Here is a 24110-nt window from a genome sequence, read left to right on the forward strand (position 1 = left end):
AGGGGGAAGGAGACAGAGGGTTGGCAAAAGTGAGGGATGTCCAGTGTGTCTCCTATCTGGAGGCGATGAGAAGAGTGGAAGGGGCGAGTGGCGTTGAAGACGCGTTGGTAATAGAGCCTGCACCAGTGAATGTTTCTCGGCAACCAAGGGATACTGATATATTGCACGTGAAAAAGTTGGTCTTTGTAGCATTTAGTGCCTCGTCGTAAACTACGCAGCACACAACAAAGAAGAAATCAGAGAACATTTTAGTCATTGTTAGTGCATACAGAACGCTCTTTTGTGACTGAGTTTACAGCCGAGGCCTTGCAAGAAATCCTGTCACAGAATGTTCTGTCCTCACAGGCCGCTGAGCCGTTGTCAGGATGTGACTTGAATTGGACTGTGACAGACGGAGTAGGATAGGTTTTTAATGTTTATTTTCCAACAATGGATTTTTTTCCTTCTTCTATCGTTTACCACTCGTACAGTAGGTGGCGGCATGCACCTGACACTTGTTTGCGGACCGCCATAATACCGTAGAAGAAGAAGAACAACAACAATGCCAGTCAAAGCGGAAGTTGATACCTTGCTACAGAGTAGCTGAAACGTTCGTACTTGTAGCCTACTATAAATATATCCTATTTTCAATCTCCAAAATGCAACAGCCACAGGACAACTTTGTTTGAAAGTCATAAAGGATCATTAGACAAAACTGACGAGATAAAGCTAGCTAGCTAGCTACCTCATTTTCCACGTGGAAAAAAAGGAGGACAGGGACTTGCTAGCTGCGTTAACTTGCTAGCTAGCTGGCTTTTCTACAAGGAATTTGGTGAGTTAAATAGCTAGCTTCTGTTCAACAACAGCTGTAGGCGGATTAATGTTTTGTGCACCTAAGAACGACGAATGTTGACAGTCTAGATATGACGATATCGTCAATAATTCCAGTTTAGTGGTTCGTGAACAAACACGGCAGTGCAGGCCCGGTCCTGACCGTTCTGCCGCCCTAGACTAGAAAACAACAAAAAAGCAGCCCTCCGTAAAACTAGAATAGTGTAACTAGAATAGTGTAGCGTGGTACCGTTTGTAAAACAGACATTTCCATTGTGTTATTAGTCCTGATTCCCGTGACTAATCATTTTGGCTGTATGAGCTCTGAGTATCAGCCAGCCTATTTGCAATGAGTCAATGTATTTACACAGCAGGAAATGCTGGACTATTGTATTTTTTGTGCTATGATCAGTTCGTCAAAAACCATTAAGGAATATAAACTTGTAACCACTGATTATCATGATTTAGCCCGCAGGGTGAAACTCCTGGACAGCAGGTGTGGGTAGCCTGATTTTTAGGATGTAGTATTTGTTAAAATGTCATTCACACTGAAAAGCTTTTTTTATTGCCTCAATTTTGTTTAGGCTATTTGATCGGAGAAGCGTGCATGCATGATGTAAAAAGTGTCTGTTTCACGACATTGTCATAGATTTGTTTTTTGACGGAACGTTGATGGAGCGCCATAGCGGTGCATCTCTCCAACAGCACCCTGGAGAAGCACGGAGCAGCTAAATATTTTGCGAAAATAATTAATTAGTTTGTCTGCCACCAATAAGAATCATAAATGACTTAAAATGACTCATTATAAATCATAAAATGTATCAGTTTCACTGACAGTCAAGGGGGTTGACAACTAAGCCACAAAACAGATCTTTGATGTCCCAATACCATGGCAACGGGTTTGAGCTGTTAAACAAAACAGATGCATCAATTCGTTCTTTTAAATTTAAGCTATAATATAAAATTCTCTCCAGAAATAATTCTCAGTATATATGGGGTATTGAACAGACAGACCGGTGCAGACTCTGCCATGCAGACAAATAATCAATAGCATGTCTCTTTGGTCCTGTCCTTTAGGGCTGGGTGGTATGGCTCAATAGTGTGTCTCTTTGGTCCTGTCCTTTAGGGCTGGGCGGTATGGCTCAATAGTGTGTCTCTTTGCTACTGTCCTTTTAGGTGTGGGCAGTCTGGCTCAAAAGCCTGTCTCTTTGGTATTGTCCTTTAGGGCTGGGCGGTATGGCTCAATAGCGTGTCTCTTTGGTATTGTCCTTTAGGGCTGGGTGATATGGCTCAATAGCGTGTCTCTTTGCTACTGTCCTTTAGGGCTGGGCGGTATTGCTCAATAGCGTGTCTCTTTGCTACTGTCTGTTAGGAAATAATTGAATGAATTCAGAGCTTGTGAAATTATACCAAGGCTGAATATATTCCTTCCACAACCATAAGACCCACTAATAATTTAATACAAATAGTTTTACCTGCTTTTTTTATGCTATTACTGATCTGGCTTTCAGGTCTGTCTATACAAATGCCCTTTTTGTTACAACTTTAACCAGAACCATGCATAATGCACATTCACTAATAATGTAGCAGGCATTCTAGAACATTAACACTGGTCTCATAAACAGTCTCTCCAGCACAAGCCCACGTGCTAGTGAGTAGCCAACTCATATTTATATTTCAAGTTTAGAATCTATTTGCTAGCTAACAAGGCATAACAGTTGAATTGTTATAAAAACACACCTTTCAGTCAGTTTCCAGCTGTTTGAACAGCATGCTAGCCTGTCCACTTTGTTCACATGTTGAAACCATTGGCCTACCTTATTTCTCAGAATGAGAAAGATTTGCCAATTCCTTATATAATTGTTTTATTCTTATTGCACGTTCATAAAACACAGACTAAACAGCCAGTAGAACCGTCTTTATTTGTCTAAAATGCTGCTAGCGGTACGTGGTACTGTAATGCGCTCGCGACAAAATGAGCATTTTGGCATCTGTTTTAGTAGTCTGCTCTGCTTGAAATGTGAGGAGTTGAAACATGAACAGGGATTGGTTCGAAAGGTTAACGTCTCCTCTATTACAGTAAAATAATGTCTCCATGTGTTTCAGTGTCCATATGACCGAGTGTTAGACCAAACCTCAAATGCAAATAGCGAGTTGAAACTGCTTGTCAGCGACGAAGAAGTGATCTCTCATCTTTGTTTTTGTGAGTGGTAGGGACTTGGGAGAAAGAAGCCAAGAGAGAGGTTTCACTCTCGCCAAAATAAGCCCAACGTGTTTCTATGTGCTTATTTTGAACCTAAGCTTGTTGCCTGCCTTCACTTTGGGACAACAACTCCTGTTGTTAGGGAGGAGACATGAGCATTTTGTCATTATATACAGATATCTGATGTAAATGGAGAAAGTGCACTCAGCACAGAAGGACCAAAAAGACAAGATGAGAACAAGCGGACATAAACGCTCATAAAATAAAAATAAGAAACTTGATTCTGCAATACAGGCATTTGTAATCTTTCGCAAAAACATACATTAGAATAAATCAAGTTAAATTGATATATCGCCCAGCCCTACTGTGCAGTAGGTGTCTAGTTTCTGGAGTCAGGTTCAGGAACAATATCAGGGTGTGGTTGGTCCTGCACACTATATTGCTGGGAGACTTGAAGGACCACCGTCAGTCAACAGGAAATATCATTGTGCTCTTGGGTTAAATGTTGATTTTTGGGGACGTTTGCAGGTGGCGGGGTTGAAGTCCCTAGTGAGACACCATGGGAGAATGGAAGGATGTATTGCGAGAGGAAATGGTAGAATGATGATTTCCTGGGAAAGATGGGTTGATCTGATGCTGTGTGAAGGGTGGAATTGATGAGTGTTGGAAAAATTATAAATGCAAATGTACATTATAAATGTTTGAGGTCCTCCATTCGGGTGTGAGGGTGGGATTATTGAGGTCCTCCAATCGGGGTGAGGGTAGGAATGGGATTATTGTATGTTTTACATTTAGCTATTTATGTTTTGTGTTTTTGTTTCATGCTGTGAGCGGTCTGTCTGCTGGTCCTGGTAGATTCATGCTGTGAGCGGTCTGTCTGCTGGTCCTGGTAGTTTCATACTGTGAGCGGTGTCTGCTGGTCCTGGTAGTTTCATGCTGTGAGCAGTGTGTCTGCTGGTCCTGGTAGATTCATGCTGTGAGCAGTGTGTCTGCTGGTCCTGGTAGATTCATGCGGTGAGCAGTGTGTCTGCTGGTCCTGGTAGATTCATGCTGTGAGCAGTGTGTCTGCTGGTCCTGGTAGATTCATGCTGTGAGCAGTGTGTCTGCTGGTCCTGGTAGATTCATGCTGTGAGCGGTGTGTCTGCTGGTCCTGGTAGTTATGGGTGCGCTCACTTCCATGCCCGCCTGGGCGTTCCAAGTCCCTTGAAAAATCCCTTTGGGCCTTGTCGATGTCTCGGGGAAAGTGGGGGCATGAGCACCCACTGACCAGAACACCTTCTGACCCTCTGATGTTGTCCGGCCATTTGTATTGTCTGTGTATTGCTGTTTTAAAGAAAATAAGAAAATCAATCTATATACAGTATCAGTCAAAAGTTTGGAGACACCTATCCATTCCAGGGTTTTTCTTTATTTTGACTATTTTCTACATTGTAGAATAATACTGAAGTCATCAAAACTATGAAATAACACATATGGAATCATGTAGTAACCAAAAAAGTGTTAAACAAATCAAAATATATTTTATATTTGAGATTCTTCAAATAGCCACCCTTTTCCTTGATGACAGCTTTGCACACACTTGGCATTCTCTCAACCAGCTTCATGAGGTAGTCACCTGGAATGCATTTCAATTAACAGGTGTGACTTGTTAAAAGTTAATTTGTGGAATTTCTTTCCTTCTTAATGCGTTTGAGCCATCAGTTGTGTTGTGACAAGGTGGGGGTATACAGAAGATAGCCCTAGTTGGTAAAATAACAAGTCCATATTATAGCAAGAACAGCTCAAATAAGCAAAGAGAAACGACTGTCCATCATTACTTTAAGACATGAAGGTCAGTCAATCTGGAAAATTTCAAGAACTTTGATGAAACTGGCTCTCAAGAGGACCGCCACAGGAAAGGAAGACCCAGAGTTACCTCTGCTGCAGAGGATAAGTTCATTAGAGTTACCAGCCTCAGAAATTGCAGCCCAAACAAATGCGTCACGGTGTTACAGACACATCTCAACATCAACTGTTCAGAGGAGACTGTGTGAATCAGGCCTTCATTGTCGAATTGCTGCAAAGAAACTACTACTAAAGGACACCAATAATAAGAAGAGACTTGCTTGGGCCAAGAAACACAAGCAATGGACATTAGACCGGTGGAAATGTTTTCTTTTGGTCTGGAGTCCAAATTGGACATTTTTGGTTCCAACCGCAGTGTCTTTGTGAGACGTGGTGTGGGTGAACAGATGATCTGCATGTGTATTTCCCACCGTAAAGCATGGAGGAGGAGGTGTGGGGGTGCTTGTCTGGTGACAATGTTTGTGATTTAGAATTCAACGCACACTTAACCAGCATGGCTACCACAGCATTCTGCAGCAATATGCCATCCCATCTGGTTCGGGCTTAGTGGGACAATCTTTAGTTTTTCAACAGGATAATGACCCAACACACCTCCAGGCTGTGTAAGGGCTAGTTGACCAAGAAGGAGAGTGATGGAGTGCTGCATCAGATGACCTGGCCTCCACAATCCCCCGACCTCAACCAAATTAGGATGGTTTGGGATGAGTCGGACCGCGGAGTGAAGGAAAAGCAGCCAACAAGTGCTCCGCATATGTGGGAACTCCTCCAAGACTGTTGGAAAAGCAATCCAGGTGAAGCTGGTTGAGAGAATGTCAAGAGTGTGCAAAGGGTGGCTACTTTGAAGAATCTCAAATATCAAATATATTTTGATTTGTTTAACACTTTTTTTGGTTACTACATGATTCCATATGTGTTATTTCATAGTTTTGATGTCTTCACTATTATTCTACAATGTAGAAAATAGTAAAAATAAAGAAAAACCCTTGAATGAGTAGGTGTTCTAAAACTTTTGACCGGTAGTGTGTAACAAAAACAGGCACTGCTCATCATGGGGTGACTTCAGAGCTCACCTAAATACCCCATATACCACTTGGGTGAGAGAAATTGTCATTGTTTTTGGGCAGAATTATGTGAGCTGTTATGTGTTGTTGGAGGTGCGTCTTGTTCAGTTTAGCTCAGAAAATACCGCCCTCATCAATTAGCCACACTTGTCGGCCACCTATTCCTGCCTAATGGGCGGGGACTGACTATTACCCGAAAGTTCCCGCCCAACTATGTCGGTGAACGTTAGCTAGTCTGATAATGCCCTGTTTAAAAAGATGGTCAGCTCAAATCAACCCTAGTTTTAATTTTCATGTCGCCGCCTTTAAACTACGTTCTGAATAGCTGCAAAAATAGCAGCAGATCTTTGTAATTGATTTGGTTGCGGCAATGTTGAAATTACGTCATTAGTTGAGATCTGAGTTCCCTTCTTTAGATCAGGAGACTGATAGCCCCAAGACGCTAATGTTAAGCAAGCCAAACTCATCTGCACGATTTCACTAAATATCATCAATATCATTTTGGGGGGGTGAATTAGAGCTTGTTTTGTGAAAACAAATCGTATTTTGGTGGCCTCTGGTACATTTTTAATGCCAGATTAGATTTTCAATTTGCAACTGTCAGGGAATAACACTGATCACATTTTTTCACACATTTTACAGTGTTAATTTCATCAACTGTTGTATGATATGAGATAAAACCCAGGAACATTTTTATTCTGCACTGGGCCTTTAAAGAATTTCTGTAAGAGTAGAGCAATATAGGTATGATTTGAACAATCAAAACACATTTTATTTGTCACGTGGCAATTACAACTGGTGTAGACTTTACTTTAAAAATAAAATAGTAACATGAGTAATAAAATAAAATACAGAATTGCGCTGTATACTGGGAGAACCAGTACCAGATCAATGTAGAGCTATCTACAGGGAGAACCAGTACCAGATCACTGCATCTATATACAGGGAGTACCAGTACCAGATCAATGTGGAGCTATATACAGGGAGTACCAGTACCAAATCAATGTGGAGCTATATACAGGGAGTACCAGTACCAGATCAATGTGGAGCTATATACAGGGAGTACCAGATCAATGTGGAGCTATATACAGGGAGTACCAGATCAATGTGGAACTATATACAGGGAGTACCAGATCAATGTGGAACTATATACAGGGAGTACCAGTACCAGGTCAATGTGGAGCTATATACAGGGAGTACCAGTACCAGGTCAATGTGGAGCTATATACAGGGAGTACCAGTACCAGATCAATGTGCAGCTATATACAGGGAGTACCAGATCAATGAGCAGCTATATACAGGGAGTACCAGTACCAGATCAATGTGGAGCTCCAGTAGACAGCTGGCGTGTGCTGTGTGGAGGCATCAACTCGTGTACTCTGCTCCAGAAGTTGTGACTCGCGGGAGTATGGTGGTGCTTGAATGAACAGCCAATCATATTGCTCAGCTACAAATAGCATGACATTTATGTGTGTAGACTGCGTCAGAGCAGGAAAATGTTGAACTGGAATGCAAAAATGCGCGGAAAAGTTACTGGCCCTGTCATGGGAGTGACTGGCGAGATCCACTGGCCTGACTGACATGTTTTTACGGGCCCAGCGTTCATGTCGGGCCCAGCACGCAAAATAAAATAAATGATTGTACCATAAAACAACAGGCTAAGTGTTAGCAGGTGGGCTACAGTCATTGGACCGTAATCCCCAACGCTATAGACCATGTCTCGTAAATTAGAGGTTTTAAATGTCCAAATTCATCAATATGCTGAAATAAATTGTGATTTTGTTGAAGACCAAGACATAGAAATTCCTCTCTACACACACGTATCGCACTTGTTCAGATTACTTGTATTTTGCTAAAATACTACCTTTTAAAAACTGCTCACGCCCCAATATTTACCAAGCGGTCACTCCAGACTGAAATTGATTAGTTTGTTCTACTGTAATAAATAGCGCGCATATTAATCACTCACATCGAAATCAATGAAAATGGGACAATAGCCGCAGAAACATCTGCCGTTTGTCCTCTTCTAAAAAGACCGACCACAACGAACTTGGGAATATTTCCATACCTGTTGATAGATGACAACCTGTAGTAGTTATTTATCAACTGAAGTGTTCCTGCTGTCTTCTTCTACTACAGGTGTATGGACTTCCTGCTGTCTTCTTCTACTACAGGTCATCTAAAGTGTATGGACTTCCTGCTGTCTTCTACTACAGGTCATCTAAAGTGTATGGGCTTCCTGCTGTCTTCTACTACAGGTCATCTAAAGTGTATGGACTTCCTGCTGTCTTCTACTACAGGTCATCTAAAGTGTATGGGCTTCCTGCTGTCTTCTACTACAGGTCATCTAAAGTGTATGGGCTTCCTGCTGTCTTCTTCTACTACAGGTCATCTAAAGTGTATGGGCTTCCTGCTGTCTTCTTCTACTACAGGTCATCTAAAGTGTATGGACTTCCTGCTGTCTTCTACTACAGTTCATCTAAAGTGTATGGACTTCCTGCTGTCTTGCCATTGACTGCATTGTCATTGTTCCCACCAGCAGGACAACATGAGTGGAGAGAAGGAAGCATTGCTGGAAGAAATCGAACAGAGTTTACATCCTCTAACAGAGGATAATTTACGATACCTGTGTGAACGCTGTGGAATAGATGGCTCCCAAGTTAAAGGAAAGAACCATCGCTCGTTGCGACGTAAAATCATGGAGGAAATGTGGGAAAATGCAGATTCAGTCAATTCGGAGGAGCAGGGAATGTCTTGGTTACTCCGACTGAAAGATGACATCAGAAAGATACATGAAGAATCTACTGTGGCACCCATGAGTCCCAGCCAGTCTGATGATGATGATGCTACAACCTGCGACGAAGAATGGAACGTGGAGGACAACGATGGAGAGGGAGATTCAGATTCGATGTCATCAAGTAGGAACAATGGTGTGTGTGTATTAGAAGACAATCTGCTTCTGTAACATTTCATTGATTGGTCAATATTTATTAATTGACCCATATTTGCTGAACGTAACTATTCAGTGTTGTATAGCAGCTCATCTGTGTTGGATGGGGAAGATACTTCAACACTAGTTCATTGTGAAATACTTTGGTACATATGAGGAACCTTAACTTCATGTCTTTGTTTCACAGGGGACAACCCTAACGGTCGCTCGCTCAGTGGGAGGGTCTTATCATCTGGGAAGGCTCGAGGATTGAAAGAGATCCAGCGACCTTATAGCTGTGATGTATGTGAGAAAAGTTTCCCACATTTAGGAGACCTAAAGAGACACCAGAGAATACACACAGGAGAGAAACCATATGGCTGTGATCAATGTGGGAAGAGTTTTCGTCAGCCAGGGCAACTGACTAAACACAAGCTAATACACACTGGAGAGAAATCTTATCGCTGTGATCAATGTGGGAAGAGTTTTGCTCGAGCTGATTCCAGGACCGAACACAAGCGAACACACACAGGAAGGAAATCTTATGTCTGTGATCAATGTGGGAAGAGTTTCACTACCTTAGGAGCACTGACTATACACCATAGAATACACACAGGAGAGAAACCATATGTCTGTGCTGTATGTGAAAAGAGTTTCCGTCAGTCAGGACAACTGACTATACACAAGCGAACACACACAGGAGAGAAACCATATAACTGTGATCAATGTGAGAAGAGTTTTGCTGAAGCTGGTTCCCTGACTGAACACAAACGAACACATACAGGAGAGAAACCATATGTCTGTGATCAATGTGGGAAGAGTTTCACTACATTAGGAACACTAACTATACACCAGAGAATTCACACAGGAGAGAAACCTTATGTTTGTGCTATATGTGGAAAGAGTTTCCGTCAAACTGTACAACTGACAAGGCACAAGAGAACACACACGGGAGAGAAATCTTATAGAAGCTTTGATCAATGAGGGGATTTGATCATCTCGCCTGGGTTGCCCCGGTGCGAAGTGTTTGCATCTGGTGAAAGGTGATTGCATTCGTTTTAGGACCAGGAAAGCCCATGGCAAAGTAGGCTCAAAACAAAAGTGACATATTTAAGCTTGTGGAGTAATGACTAGGATTCTGTTTTCAAAAGCAAGAAGTGATTGCTTTTGATAAAATCATTTTATCTGCCTTCTCAATGAAAACTCATTTGAGCATACATTTTATGGAAAAGATATGTATGTTTCTGGACGATGCACCATGCTGGCTTGACCGAGCGATGCAGATTACTGTTACATTTGAGAAGGGCGCTCCTCCATCACCGCTTTCGCCCATTTACGTCACGGACCATAGACGGGGGTCGCACGGCTTACACAAGCTAACACACACTGGAGAGAAGCCTTTCCAATGCTCTGTGTGGAAAGAGTTATACCAATATAAGGCTTTTTGAAATCTCAGGAGAGAAACCATACCTCTGTGCTATATGTGGAAACAGTTTTCCGTCAGGCAGTACAACTGACTAGACACATGTTAACACACAGGGGAGAGGGCTGTGATCAATGTGGGAAGAGTTTTGTTCGAGCAGATTACCTGACAACACACACAAACTCACAGTTGAAGATGCATCAGCGAACACACACTGGAGAGAGACATTACAGATGTGTGGTCTGCTGTGAGTTTAGTTTATTAGATCCCCATTAGCTACAGGATTTTGGATCCCCATTTTTCACGGTTTTGGTACTGTGAAGAAACTCAGTGGTGTGTCTGGTGGGGTATCTACAGTGTATTCGGGAAGTATTCAGACCCTGGGGGAGAAGGACCTTGGTCAGGGCGGTGACCAAGAACACGATGGTCACTGACAGAGCTCCACAGTTCCTCTGTGGAGATGGGAGAACTTTCTAGAAGGACAACCATCTCTGCAGCACTCCACCAATCAGGCCTTTATGGCAGAGTGTCCAGGAGGAAGCCACTCCTCAGTAAAAGGCACATGACAGCCCACTTAGAGTTTGCCAAAAGGCACCTAAAGGACTCTTAGACCATGAGAAACAAGCATCATGCTGTGGGGATGTTTTTCAGCAGCAGGAACTGGGAGACTAGTCAGAATCGAGGGAAAGACGAATGGAGCAAAGTACAGAGAGATCCTTGATGAAAACCTGCTCAGGACCTCAGACTGGGGTGAAGGTTCACCTTCCAACAGGACAATGACCCTAAGCACACAGCCAAGACAACGCAGAAGTGGCTTCGGGACAAGTCTCTGAATGTCCTTGAGTGGCCCAGCCAGAGACCGGACTTGAACCCGATCTAACATCTCTGGAGAGACCTGAAAACAGCTGTGCAGCGACGCTCTGCATCCAACCTGACAGAGCTTGAGAGGATCTGCAGAGAAGAATGGGGGAAACTCCAACTATAGGTTAGCGTCATACCCAAGAAAACTCAAGGCTATAATCGCTGCCAATGGTTCTTCAACAAAGTACTGATTAAAGGGTCTGAATACTTATGTAAATGTCATGTCAGTTTTTTATTTTATTTGTATAAATTTGCAACAATTTGGAAAAAACTCTGTTTTTTTGCTTTGTCATTATGGGGTATTGTGTGTAGATTGATGATGAAAACAATTTAATCAATTTTAGAATAAGGCTGTAACGTAACAAAATGTGGAATAAATCAAGGGGTCTGAATACTTTCTGAAGGCACTTTGTCTGTTCTGAAGTGTATACAAATATATTATACAAGTGGTTAGGTGTTTTCATCACATAAATATTTCTTAAGACAAGAAGTAGTCAATTTCTCCTCAACTCTCAACCATAAAAGACTATCATCCATGTTGTTGATGTTAGTTATATGTGTGTAGTTAAAGGGCAAGGTGTGCTGCTTTGTTTTGAGCCAGGTTTGCTAGGTCTTTCTTTTCTGCACCATATTACCAGACAGTAATCAAGATGGGACAAGACCAGAGCCTGGACAACTAGTACAGTTAATCTTTGTGTCAAAAACACAGACACACCCCTCCCCATCTTCACAACAACTTAGTCAATATGACTTGACCATGATAACTTCACCCCATCTAAACAACGACTTAGTCAATATGACTTGACCATGATAACTTCACCCCATCTTCACAACAGCTTAGTCAATATGACTTGACCATGATAACTTCACCCCATCTAAACAACGACTTAGTCAATATGACTTGACCATGATAACTTCACCCCATCTTCACAACAACTTAGTCAATATGACTTGACCGTGATAACTTCAACTTGTTCAATGGATACACACCCTTCACGCACAACCCCAGTTGAGGTTTAGGTCTAAGAGAATGGTTTGAACCAAATACAATGCTTTTTAGATGTATTTAAGTCCAGTTGATTCTGTCAGTCCTTGCTAAGAGTCTCCGTGAGCTCCCTGGCTGTAGGTGCTGATGTGTAGAGTCTGCAGTCGTCAGCAATACATAGTCATTCTAGCTTCTTGTAAGACAAATGGCAAATCATTTGTAAAAATAGAGAAGAGTAAGTTGTGTGTGTTGGTTTGATGGCATGTTGAGGGTTTCACACTCTGTGGGGTTATATTTACTTTACGACCTACTGTTAGTGCTTTCATCTTAAGATGACTGAGAGACAGTCACTTTAAAAACGGGTTCATATTGTCAATTAAAATAATGTTATAATGTAGAATGTTTTGCCAATGTTATAGGTACAGTTTTCATGTTGTAATAAAATAGGTAGAATTCATGTTGTAATTCAATTTAATTAAAATTGAACGCATATGTGCTTGTAGTTAATACATGCCCCTGTATTTTTGTTTTTAATGAGAATAAATACGAAGCTCCTATAAACTTTGGCATTCTTTTTTTCAACTTATTCTTCTGAGAACAACTAAAAATGTATTTTTTTAAACCTAAAGTAAGATTAGCTACACGAAACATCATCCACGTAGACACACAATAATGTTGTATCTCCTATTGGGGAAAGACTAATTAACGGGCTGCACCGTCACTATGGGAGCTCTGTTAAATTGTGCATAGAAGCAATAATTTTTTTTAAACTCTGCAAACGGTTAAACTTGTGAGATATAGATGTTTTCTGTAAAGTGGGTAACATAATACTATCATCCTAAATTGAAATGTTGATTTATTTGTACATATTAGATTATTTTATATTGCGCTGTCTTTCCTTGATGTTTTGATCCAAATGGACACCATACGTTTCAACTACATTACGCAAGCTCACGTTTTGATCACATCGAATTTAGGTTAATTAGACATCATTTTTACCTCAGATTGGTGCTGTTAATGTAAAAGTTTATAGTTATCGCGATGACACAATCGATTGCTTAATAAAATAGATCATTATCTTTGGTTTTGGTACGCTTGGCGGTTGCAGGACTTCAATTTGCCAATTTCAAACTCAAATGGCATGAATAATGTGGGACACTGTATAAAAGTCACTGGCCATACACCAATAAACTATCACTCAAATACAGTGCCTTTGGAAAGTATTCAGACCCCTTGACTTTTTCCACATTTTGCTATGTTACAGCCTTATTCTAAAATTGATTAAATAGTTTTTTTCCTCATCAATCTACACACAATGCCCCATAATGACAAAGCAAAACCAGTTTTTTTAGACATTTTTGCTAATTTCTTTAAAAAAACAACCGGAAATATCACATTTACATAAGTATTCAGACCCTTTACTCAGTACTTTTGTTGAAGCACCTTTGGCAGCGATCACAGCATTGAGTTTTGGGTGTGATGCTACAAGCTTGGCACACCTGTATTTGGGGAGTTTCTCCCATTCTTCTCTGCAGAAGGGCAATTCCTTCGACCTCATGGCTTGATTTTTGCTCTGACTTGCACTGCCAACTGTGGGACCTTATATAGACAGGTGTGTGCCTTTCCAAATCATGTCCAATCAATTGAATTTACCACAGGTGGACTCCAATCAAGTTGTAAAAACATCTCAAGGATGATCAATGGAAACACGATGCATCTGAGCTCAATTCTGAGTCTCATAGCAAAGGGTCTGAATACTTATGTAAATAAGATATTTCTGTTTGCAAAAATTTCTAAAAACCTGTTTTTGCTTTGTCATTATGGGGTATTGTGTGTAGATTGCTGATTTTTAAAATTTTTATTTAATCCATTTTCGAATAAGGATGTAACGTAATAAATTGTGGAAAAAGTCAATAGGTCTGAATACTTTCTGAAGGCACTGTACTTTCCCAACCCTTGTCGGTTTTGATATCTCATGTCAAATGAAACAAGTTAAATACCAAAGCAACTTATTTGTTTCTTCCCCCCCCCCCCGTTTCAGGCAGCCTTCCAGAATCTCCATCTGACATTCTAGAATTTAGATGACTGTCTTCAACCAATTATCTTCTAACCGGTGATGTAAAAGTTATTCTCAGATTCGGTGTGGCTTTTCAGTAGTGTTAGTTTGATTTCAAGGTGATATTGATAGGAGTGATGAACTAAAAAGTGTAGCGTTACACTTATCGTGATGTGCGACCCACTTTAATCCAAACGCAACACATTGAGATGTGTCCCCCTGTCTTCTGCAGGTTGCCCTCTAACCAGTGATGTAAAAAAATATCTCCAGTTTCCATGTGGGTAGGGAGGTGACCGAGAACCCAATGACCACTCTGACAGAACTACAGAATTCCTTTGCTGGGATGGGAGAACCTGACAGAAGGACAACAGCCTCTACAGCACTTCAACCAATCTGGGCTTTATTTGAGAATGGCCAGATTGAAGCCACTCCTGAAGATGGAAGCCACTCCTGAGAAAAATGAAAAAGTTACATGACAGCAGGCCTGGAGTTTGCAAAAAGGCACTTGAAAGACTCGGAGCATAAGTCAAAATATTCTGTGGTCTGATGAGACAAACATGTAACTCTTTAGCCTGAATTTAAGCGCTATGTCTGGAGAAAACCAGGCATAGCTCATCACCCATCTAACACCATCCATACCTTGATGCATGGTGGTGGCAGCATCATGCTATGGGGATGCTTTTCAGTAGCAGGGACTGGGAGACTGGTAAGGATAGAGGGCCAATGAATGGAGCCAAATACAGGCAAATCCTTGTTGAGAACTTGCTTCAGAGTGCAAACGACCTTAGGCTGGGGCGGAGATTCCAACAGGACAATGACCCAAGCATACAGCGAAAGCAATGCTGCAATGGCTTCAGAACAAGAATGTAAAAGTCCTTGAGTAGCCCAGCCAAAGCCCAGACTTGAATCCCATTGAAAATCAGTGGAAAGACTTGAAGATTGCTGTTCACGCTGTGCCCCATCTAACTTAACAAAGCTTGAGAAGATATGCAAGGAAGAAAGGGAGAAAATCCACAAATCCAAATGTGCAAAGCTGATAGACATACCCAGACAACTCAAAGCTGATACACACATACCCAAGACGACTCAAAGCTGTAATCACCACCAAAGGTGCTTCTACAAAGCATTGACTCTGGGGTGTGAATACTTATGTAAATTTGATATTTCCGTATTTAATTTTCAATAAATTAGCTAAAATTGCTAAAAACATGTTTTCACTTGGTCATGATGTGGTATTGTGTATAGATGGGTGAGACAAACATATATTTAATCAATTTTTAATTCAGGCTGTAAGACAACTAAATAAGTCAAAGGGTGTGAATACTTTCTGAAGGCACTGTATAAGTGTAGAATAGAGAGTAGATTTTTCCTACCCATTCTTCTAAATCGATACTCGATTTCTCTGGCCTGTGAACGCAACAACGCCAGTCAAAGCGGAAGTTGCTACCCTGCTAAATATGGAAGCTGAACGAGTCGAGCTAGTACTAGCCTTTAATTAAGCAAGGTATCCTCCTCTGAATTTCCGAAATACATCAGCCACAGGATAACTTTGTTTGGACGTCGTAAAGGACCATTACCCTTAACTGAATAGATATAGCTAGCGTGGAAAAAATACGTTAGCAAGCTAGCCGGGATTTTCTACAAGGAATCTGGTGAGTTGGCCAGTTGCAGTGCACTCAAGGACGACTGTTTGCAGTCTAGCTATTTATGACGACAATGTTACTAATTAGAGTTTTGTGAAGTGCAAACAAACACGGCAGTGCGACTATCACCCGGAAGTTATGTTCCCGCCCAACTACTCGTCGGCGCATATTAGCCTGATACTGTTTGTTCCCTTTAAAATCTGAATAGCTCAAATCAACCATACGGTTTTATTTTCCAGTCAATGCCTTTAAACGACGTTATGAATTCCTGCCAAAATACCAAAGATTTTTGTAGTTGATTTGGTTGCGTCCATGTTGAAATTACGTCATTAGTCGAGATCTCAGAGTTCCCTAATTTGGCTAAAAATAAGCAAGACAAACCCGTTTTGGAGATATCTGAATATCATCAAAATAAATAAATCACGCTTTTGGAATCATTCAGCAGTTTTTACTTGATAAAAAGTACGTTATAAAACGTAAGTTGAAAAGTATGCTGTCATTGCTTCCTGTTCACGAGACATTTTGATAAATAGCCTAATGTCATAACACATTAACAGTTCTAATATCACTCCATAACCAATACGCAGGAACAGTTCGTGATATTGAAAACCTAAAGATACAATTTACTACCTAAAAAAAATATAATGATGGCGCCGGAGGGGATGGCTTCCGTTTATGGGCTACTAACCATTTGTAGTCTTTTCTTCCGGCTTGTTTAACACATTTTCTGAATATTGTTTCTGCCACCAGCTCTTATGACCATAAAGTGTGTTAAAGCTGCGTCTATTCGTTTCTGGTATCAGAACAAAATAGTCAGCACATAGTAACTTCTGATTTATTTGTACTTTAATTAATGCAAACACGTGTATGGTAAATGTGTTGTACGTATATATACGGTCTCTCTGTGACACCTCGCAGGGCAAACAGAGAAGAGGGCGTCACATTCTATTGTTCTCTCTTTTATACTCTGACAGAGATAGTTCCCGCTCAATGCTGGCCTGTCAGAGGGAGGAGGAGCGTGGTTTATACTTGCTCCTCCTATCGTCGGCATGCAGGCTGGTCCCAGCCTAGTGACGCACTTCCTGTCGCCGGGTGTCGTTCTTCCTGTCTTCAGCAGTTGATTTATCCGTAGTTTATATACATAATATTGTAGCATAGCTTCCCCGATATATTATAAAGGTTATGCATACAAATAGCCAGTTTAACCCTAACAAGTGCTTATAGTTATCAGAACAGCGATTACTCACCTCGAACTGGAGGTGAGTCGTACGCAAAGGACTTACTGTTCCGCCCGGACCAGGCACAAATCCCCTTCATTCGCATGAAGAGGAGACGCCGATACAGGGGCCACAGATCCGGGTGTCTTGTGAGAGTCCTTCGGCGAGTGGGTAAACCGCCTCTACCATTCGTCCTATTGACGAACGTGCAATCATTGGAGAATAAACTGGATGCGCTCTGTTCGAGACTATCCTACCAACGGGACATTAAACACGGTAATATCTTACGCTTCACTGAGTCGTGGCTGAATGACGACATGGATAATATACAGTTGGCTGGATTTTCCGTGCATCGGCAAGACAGACCATCTACCTCCAGTAAGACGAGGGGTGGTGGACTGTGTATTTGTCAATAACAGCTGGTGCGCGATCTCTGATATTAAAAACGTCTCAAGGTTTTGCTCGACTGAGATAGAGTACCTCATGATAAGCTGTAGACGACACTGTTTACCAAGAGTTTTCATTTACATTTTTTTGTAGCTGTCTATTTACCACCACAAACCGATGCTGGCACTAAGACTGCACTCAATGAGCTGTATAAGGCCATAAGCAAACAAGGAAATCCTCATCCAGAATTGGTGCTCCTAGTGGTCGGGGACTTTAATGCAGGGAAACTCAAATCTGTTTGACTTAATTTATACCAGCATGTCACATGTGCAACCAGAGGGGGGAAAAAACTCTAGACCACCTTTACTCCACACAGAGACGTATACAAAGCTCGCCCTCCTTTTGGCAGATCTGACCATAATTCTATCCTACTAAAGCAGGAAGTACCCGTGACTCGCTCAATACAGAAGTGGTCAGATGACGCATATGCAAAGTTACAGGACTGTTTTGCTAACACAGATTGGAATATGTTCCGGGATTCACCTGATGGCATTGAGGAGTATACCACATCAGTCACTGGCTTCATCAATAAGTGCATCGTTGACGTCATCCCCATAGTGACTGTACGTACAAATCCCAACCAGAAGCTATGGATTACAGGGAACAACCGCATGAGCTAAAGGCTAGAGCTGACGCTTTCAAGGAGCTGGACACTATTCCAGACACTTATAAGAAATCCCGCTATGCCCTCCGACAAACCATCAAACAGGCAAAGCATCTATACAGGACTAAGATTTCATCCTACTACACCGGCTCTAACACTCGTATTACAAAGGGAAGCTCATTTGCGAGCTGCCCAGTGACAAGGGCCTACCAGACGAGCTAAATGACTTCTATGTGCGCAAGCAACACTGAAGCATGCATGAGAGCACCAGCTGTTCCGGATGACTGTGAGATCACGCTCTCTGTAGCCAATATCAGTAAGACCTTTAAACAGTTCAACATTCACAAGGCCGCAGGGCCAGACGAATTACCAGGACGTGTATGCAGAGCATGCGCTGACAAACCTGCAAGTGTCTTCACTGACATTTTCAACCTGTCCCTGACCGAGTCTGTACCTCCACGTTTCAAGCAGACCACTATAGTCCCTGTGCCCAAGAACACCAAGGTAACCTGCCTAAATGACTACCAACCCGTAGCACTCACGTCTGTAGCTTTGAAAGGATTGCCCCAACAGATCCACAGATGACGCAATCTCTATTGCACTCCACACTGCCCTTTCACTCCTGGACAAAAGGAACACGTACAGCTCAGTGTTGAACACCATAGTGCCCTCAAAGCTCATTGCTAAGGACCTTGGGACTAAACACCTCCTCTGGAACAGGATCCTGAACTTCCTGACGGCCACCCACAGGTGGTAAGGGTAAGCAACAACCTATCTGCCACGCTGATCCTCAACATGGTAGACCCTCAGGGTTGCGTGCTTAGTCCCCTCCTGTACTCCTTGTTCACCCACGATTGCGTGGCCAAGCACGACTCCAACACCAACATTAAGTTTGCCGACGGCACAACGTTGGTAGGCCGGATCACCGACAACGATGAGACAGCCGATAGGGATGAGGTCAGAGACCTGCATCCGACCGCAATGCGCTACAGAGGTTGCCGCACGGCAAGCGGTACCGGAGCGCCAAGTCTAGGTCCAAAAGGCTCCTTAACAGCTTTTACCCCCAAGCCATAAGACTGCTGAACAGCTTCTACCCCCAAGCCATAAGACTCCTGAACAGCTTCTACCCCCAAGCCATAAGACTCCTGAACAGTTCATCAAATGGCCACCCGGACTATTTGTATTAACCCCCTTTTTTTGTGCTGCTGCTACTCACTGTTTTATTATCTATGCATTAGTCACTTTACTCCTACCTACATGTACATATTACCTCGACTAACCCAAGCAGACATTGAATATCCCTTTGAGCATGGTGAAGTTATTAATCACACTTTGGATGGTGTACTTGAATGAAACTGTAACCATTTTAGAGTTTAACCATTTTAGAGAGTTGAACCATTTTAACCAGGAGTTCTACAAAGAGTTGTCATAGTGGCTACACAGCAGCCTGTGCGTTCGCCCTCCCTACAACTTTCTTTATTTTCTTCTTCTGGAGAAGGTGTCTCAAGATGACAATTTCACTAATATCATCAAAGTCAATAAATCATTGCAGTTTTTTTTAACCTGATTTAAGTAGAATCCTGTTGAAAAAAATAAGTTGACATTTTATACTGTTGCTGCTTCCTGTAATTATAGCAAAGTGTCAAAACACCAGTTTTAAATGTCCAAATTCATCGTCAATATGCTGAAATGAGTCGTGATATGTTGAAGACCAAGACATACAAATTACTCCTTACAAACACGTGTCGCTCTTGTGCTCAGATTAGTTGTATTTTGTTACTACACAATTTAACAAAATACAAGTATCTTAACTACTCACGCACCAACATTTACCAAGCGGTCACTCCAGACTGAAATTTATTAGCTTTTTCTAATGTAATCTATAGTGCGCACAAATTAATCACTCACATCAATATTGTATTGAAATCAATGAAACTGGGACAATAGCTGTGGCAGCACCTACCATTTGCTCTCTTCTGAAAGACAAACCAACACAATCGTGGGTATACTACATATATACCTGTTGATAGATGAAAACCTCATACCCAGCCATACTGTGTATTAATACTGTGTTGTGATGTATCATTCTTCTATTACAGGTGTATGGACTTCCTGCTGTCTTCTACTACAGGTCGTCTAAAGTGTATGGACTTCCTGCTGTCTTGCCCTTGACTGCATTGTCATTGTTCCCACCAGCAGGACAATATGAGTAGCGAGAAGGAAACATTGTTGGAAGAAATCGAACAGAGTTTACACCCTCTATCCGAGGATAATTTACTTTACCTGTGTGAATGCTGTGGAATAGATGGCTCCCAAGTTAAAGGAAAGCACCATCGCTCATTGCGACGTAAAATCATGGAGGAAATGTGGGAAAATGCAGATTCAGTCAAATCGGAGGAGCAGGGAATATCTTGGTTACTCCGACTGAAAGATGACATCAGAAAGATACATGAAGAATCTACTGTGGCACCCATGAGTCCCAGCCAGTCTGATGATGATGATGCTACAACCTGCGGCGAGGAATGGGACATGCAGGACAAGGATTGGTTTCTTAGCAACGGGCTGGAGGCGGAGCCAGCTCCAGAGAACCACACCCCAGAGCAGAGGCAGAGGGATGTGAGTATTTCCCAGAAAGTCTCAGCAGTATTTCCTTGATTCCTCTCATTCTCTGGACCTCCTGTTATAAATTCATTGGAGGAGAAAGTCCAAGGTGGACCTCAGGTCCAGAGAATGAGAGGAATCACGGAAATACTGCTGAGACTTTTGAGGATTCTAAATTCCTTGACCTGTAGGAGAGTGTTTCCTTCCTGATTTATACTGGATCCCTTTTTGTGGTTTTCAGGACATGTCTCTCCCACCTGCCTCCCCTCTCCCCGAGTCCCCAGGTCCTGCCTCTCCCGCTAGCACATTACTACTGGGTTTGAAGAGGTTGTCTGTGCGGCTGGTCGACTGCAGGAAAACACTGGGGCTGAGTGGAACTACGAGAGTAGGAGGAGAAGAGAAGGGATATGGAGATTCAGATTCGATGTCCTCAAGTAAGAACAATGGTGTGTGTATTAGTCTACAATCTGCTTCAGTAACAGTTCATTGATTGGTCAATATTTATTAATTGACCCATATTTGCTAAATGTAACTACTCAGTGTTGTATAGCAGCTCATCTGTGTTGGATGGGGAAGATACTTCAACACTAGTTCATTGTTAAGTACTTTGGTACATAGTGAGGAACCTTAACTCATGTCTTTGTTTCACAGGGGACAACCCAAATGGTCGTTTGCTCAGTGGGAGGGTCTTATCATCTGGGAAGGCTCCAGGGTTGAAAGTGATCCAGCGAACTTATAGCTGTGACGTATGTGAGAAGAGTTTCACTCAGTCAGGAAACCTACGACGACACCAAAGAGTACACTCAGGAGAGAGACCATATGTCTGTCCTATATGCGGAAAGAGTTTCCGTATGTCAGGAACACTGACTAGACACAAGAGAACACACACAGGAGAGAAACCCTATGGCTGTCCTATATGTGGAAAGCGTTTCGGTACTTCAGGACAATTGACTATACACAAGCGAACACACACTGGAGAGAAACCTTATAGCTGCGATCAATGTGGGAAGAGTTTTACTCAAGCTTGTTCCCTGACTGAACACAAGCGAACACACACTGGTGTGACGTTCCACTGCTCAGACTGTGAGAAGAGCTTCCCTACATCAGTGAAGTTGAAACGGCACCAGCATACACACACAGGAGAGAAATCTTATCGCTGTGATCAATGTGAAAAGAGTTTTGCGAGAGCTTATTCCCTGACTGAACACAAGCTAACGCACACTGGAGAGAAACCATATGTCTGTGATCAATGTGGGAAGAGATTTACTAACTCAGGAACACTGACTTTACATAAGCCAACACACACCGGAGAGAAACCTCGTAGCTGTGCTATATACAGCTGTAAGCACTGTGAGTGGAGTTTTGCTCATTCAGAAGACCTAGCAAGACACCACCAGAGAAAACACATGTGGGAGGGTATTCATGTCTGTGATCAATGTGGGAAGAGTTTTGCTAGTTCTGGAGACCTGAATATACACAAGCGTATACACACAGGCGAGAAACAATATGTCTGTGATCAGTGTGGAAAGAGTTTTGCTAGTTCGGGAAACCTGAATATACACAAGCGTATACACACAGGTGAGAAACCATATGTCTGTGATCAATGTGGGAAGAGCTTTGCTTCATCGGGATTCCTGACTAAACACAAGCATATACACACCGGAGAGAAACCTTACACTTGTGAACAGTGTGAGAAGAGATATGTTTCCAAAGGAGAGTTGCGAACGCACCAGCTTGTACACCCCAGAGAGAACTCTCTTTTCCTGTGTGATCGATGTGGGAAGAGCTTCACACACATGGGATCCCTGAATGTACACATGCGTAGGCACACAGGAGAGAAACCCTACCGCTGCGATCAATGTGGGAAAAGCTTTATACAGCCAGTAGAATTGAAAATGCACCAACGAGTGCACACTGGAGAGAAACCCTACAGCTGTACTCTATGCAGGAAGAGATTCGCTCAGTCAGGACTGCTGACTGTACACAAGAGAACACACACTGGAGAGAAACGTTATAAATGTGATATATGTGGGAAGAGATTCGCTCAGTCAGGAAACATGAAGAGTCATCAGAAAACCCACACAGGCAGAGCGAGAACCCGCACAGGCAGAGCGAGAACCAACACAGGTGGAGAGAAAATCCCCACAGGCAGAGAGAGAAGTCAAACAGATGGAGGACTGAATCACCTCCACACCTCCATTCTCTCAGGAATCCGTTCTCATGATCCCTCTGTAGACTCTGGGTAAACATCACAGGATCCCTGTATTGACTCTGGGTAAACATCACAGGATCCCTGTATTGACTCTGGGTAAACATCACAGGATCCCTGTATTGACTCTGGGTAAACATCACAGGATCCCTGTATTGACTCTGGGTAAACATCACAGGATCCCTGTATTGACTCTGGGTAAACATCACAGGATCCCTGTATTGACTCTGGGTAAACATCACAGGATCCCTGTATTGACTCTGGGTAAACATCACAGGATCCCTGTATTGACTCTGGGTAAACATCACAGGATCCCTGTATTGACTCTGGGTAAACATCACAGGATCCCTGTATTGACTCTGGGTAAACATCACAGGATCCCTCTGTAGACTGGGTAAAATAGCCCACTTTGTATTCCATATACAGTGTACATTGCATGGAGGCGGCAGACTACGAAGTGCTGCTGGATATGTACGACACAGTTCCCCTCAAGTAATATTGGTTAGTATTTTGTTACAATACGAATATCCGCAAATTGTTTTAATGTGCATTTGTGCCTGACCACGTCCACTGGGAACGTTTATTGGTCAATAGTGGCCATGTTTTAAATTACTAGCCTAGAATATATTGCCTTGTGAGACTTTTGTCCATAGAGGGACACCATTATCAAGTTTCCTACAGATCAGGTCATTCGGTTGCAGAGGAGTAACTTTTTAAGTGTTTTTCACTCAATTCAAAATGGCAGAAAATCCATCATGGCGGCCCTTATGATTCTCTGAGGCAAATGTGTTCCTTGTGAGGAGGAGGAGCTCTGCAGATTGTCTCCTGAAGTAATTTAGCCGCGCTCTGTAGAGTTGCTGTTTTCTCAATGAACTTGTGACATTCCTGGATTATTCATTATATTAATGAAGTCTGATTCAATCAACAAATACAATCATCCGTTTTGTAAAAAAAAAGGTTAAGGGTCCAAGACTGTGTACATATCTGGTGGCTGTGTTGGCAAAATCACTACACATCCCATCGTGTCAAGTAGGGAGAGGCTGCCCGTTGTCACAGTTCCAAGACCAGTCAGAAACGTCCAGCTAAACCCCTACGTCAATGACGCCGGTGGATCTTTAAACTGATCTTAGGTCTGCGTTAAGTAGCAATAAAACACGACAGATGGCTCGAACCAGTCATGACTATTCAACAAAACAATAAATCCTTTTCAACTTTC

At 42.3% G+C, this 24110-nt stretch overlaps 2 protein-coding genes across 9 annotated transcripts; both read left to right on the forward strand.

The window, feature by feature from the left end:
* Positions 1-541: 541 nt before the first annotated feature.
* Positions 542-10051, forward strand: LOC115177664 (zinc finger protein 239-like). 7 transcript variants are annotated; one of them, XM_029738608.1, is made up of 4 exons: positions 542-811; positions 8059-8363; positions 8462-8849; positions 9057-10051. In XM_029738608.1, exons 3-4 carry the CDS (start codon positions 8468-8470, stop codon positions 9830-9832), a joined length of 1158 nt encoding a protein of 385 aa, XP_029594468.1. In that variant the 5' UTR covers positions 542-811; positions 8059-8363; positions 8462-8467; the 3' UTR covers positions 9833-10051. The 7 variants fall into 7 exon arrangements, with proteins under 7 accessions (XP_029594468.1, XP_029594467.1, XP_029594466.1 ...); XM_029738607.1 differs by having other exon boundaries at positions 8059-8351; positions 8459-8849; XM_029738606.1 differs by having other exon boundaries at positions 8059-8351.
* Positions 10052-15637: 5586 nt separating this feature from the next.
* On the forward strand, positions 15638-24110 carry LOC115177636 (zinc finger protein 345-like). Of its 2 annotated transcripts, none has more exons than XM_029738568.1 (4): positions 15638-15825; positions 20184-20700; positions 20927-21131; positions 21337-24110. In XM_029738568.1, exons 2-4 carry the CDS (start codon positions 20290-20292, stop codon positions 22929-22931), a joined length of 2211 nt encoding a protein of 736 aa, XP_029594428.1. In that variant the 5' UTR covers positions 15638-15825; positions 20184-20289; the 3' UTR covers positions 22932-24110. The 2 variants fall into 2 exon arrangements, with proteins under 2 accessions (XP_029594428.1, XP_029594429.1); XM_029738569.1 differs by having other exon boundaries at positions 20927-21119.

This window comes from Salmo trutta, chromosome 38 (genome assembly GCF_901001165.1).
Source record: "Salmo trutta chromosome 38, fSalTru1.1, whole genome shotgun sequence".
NCBI classification, from domain to species: domain Eukaryota; kingdom Metazoa; phylum Chordata; class Actinopteri; order Salmoniformes; family Salmonidae; genus Salmo; species Salmo trutta.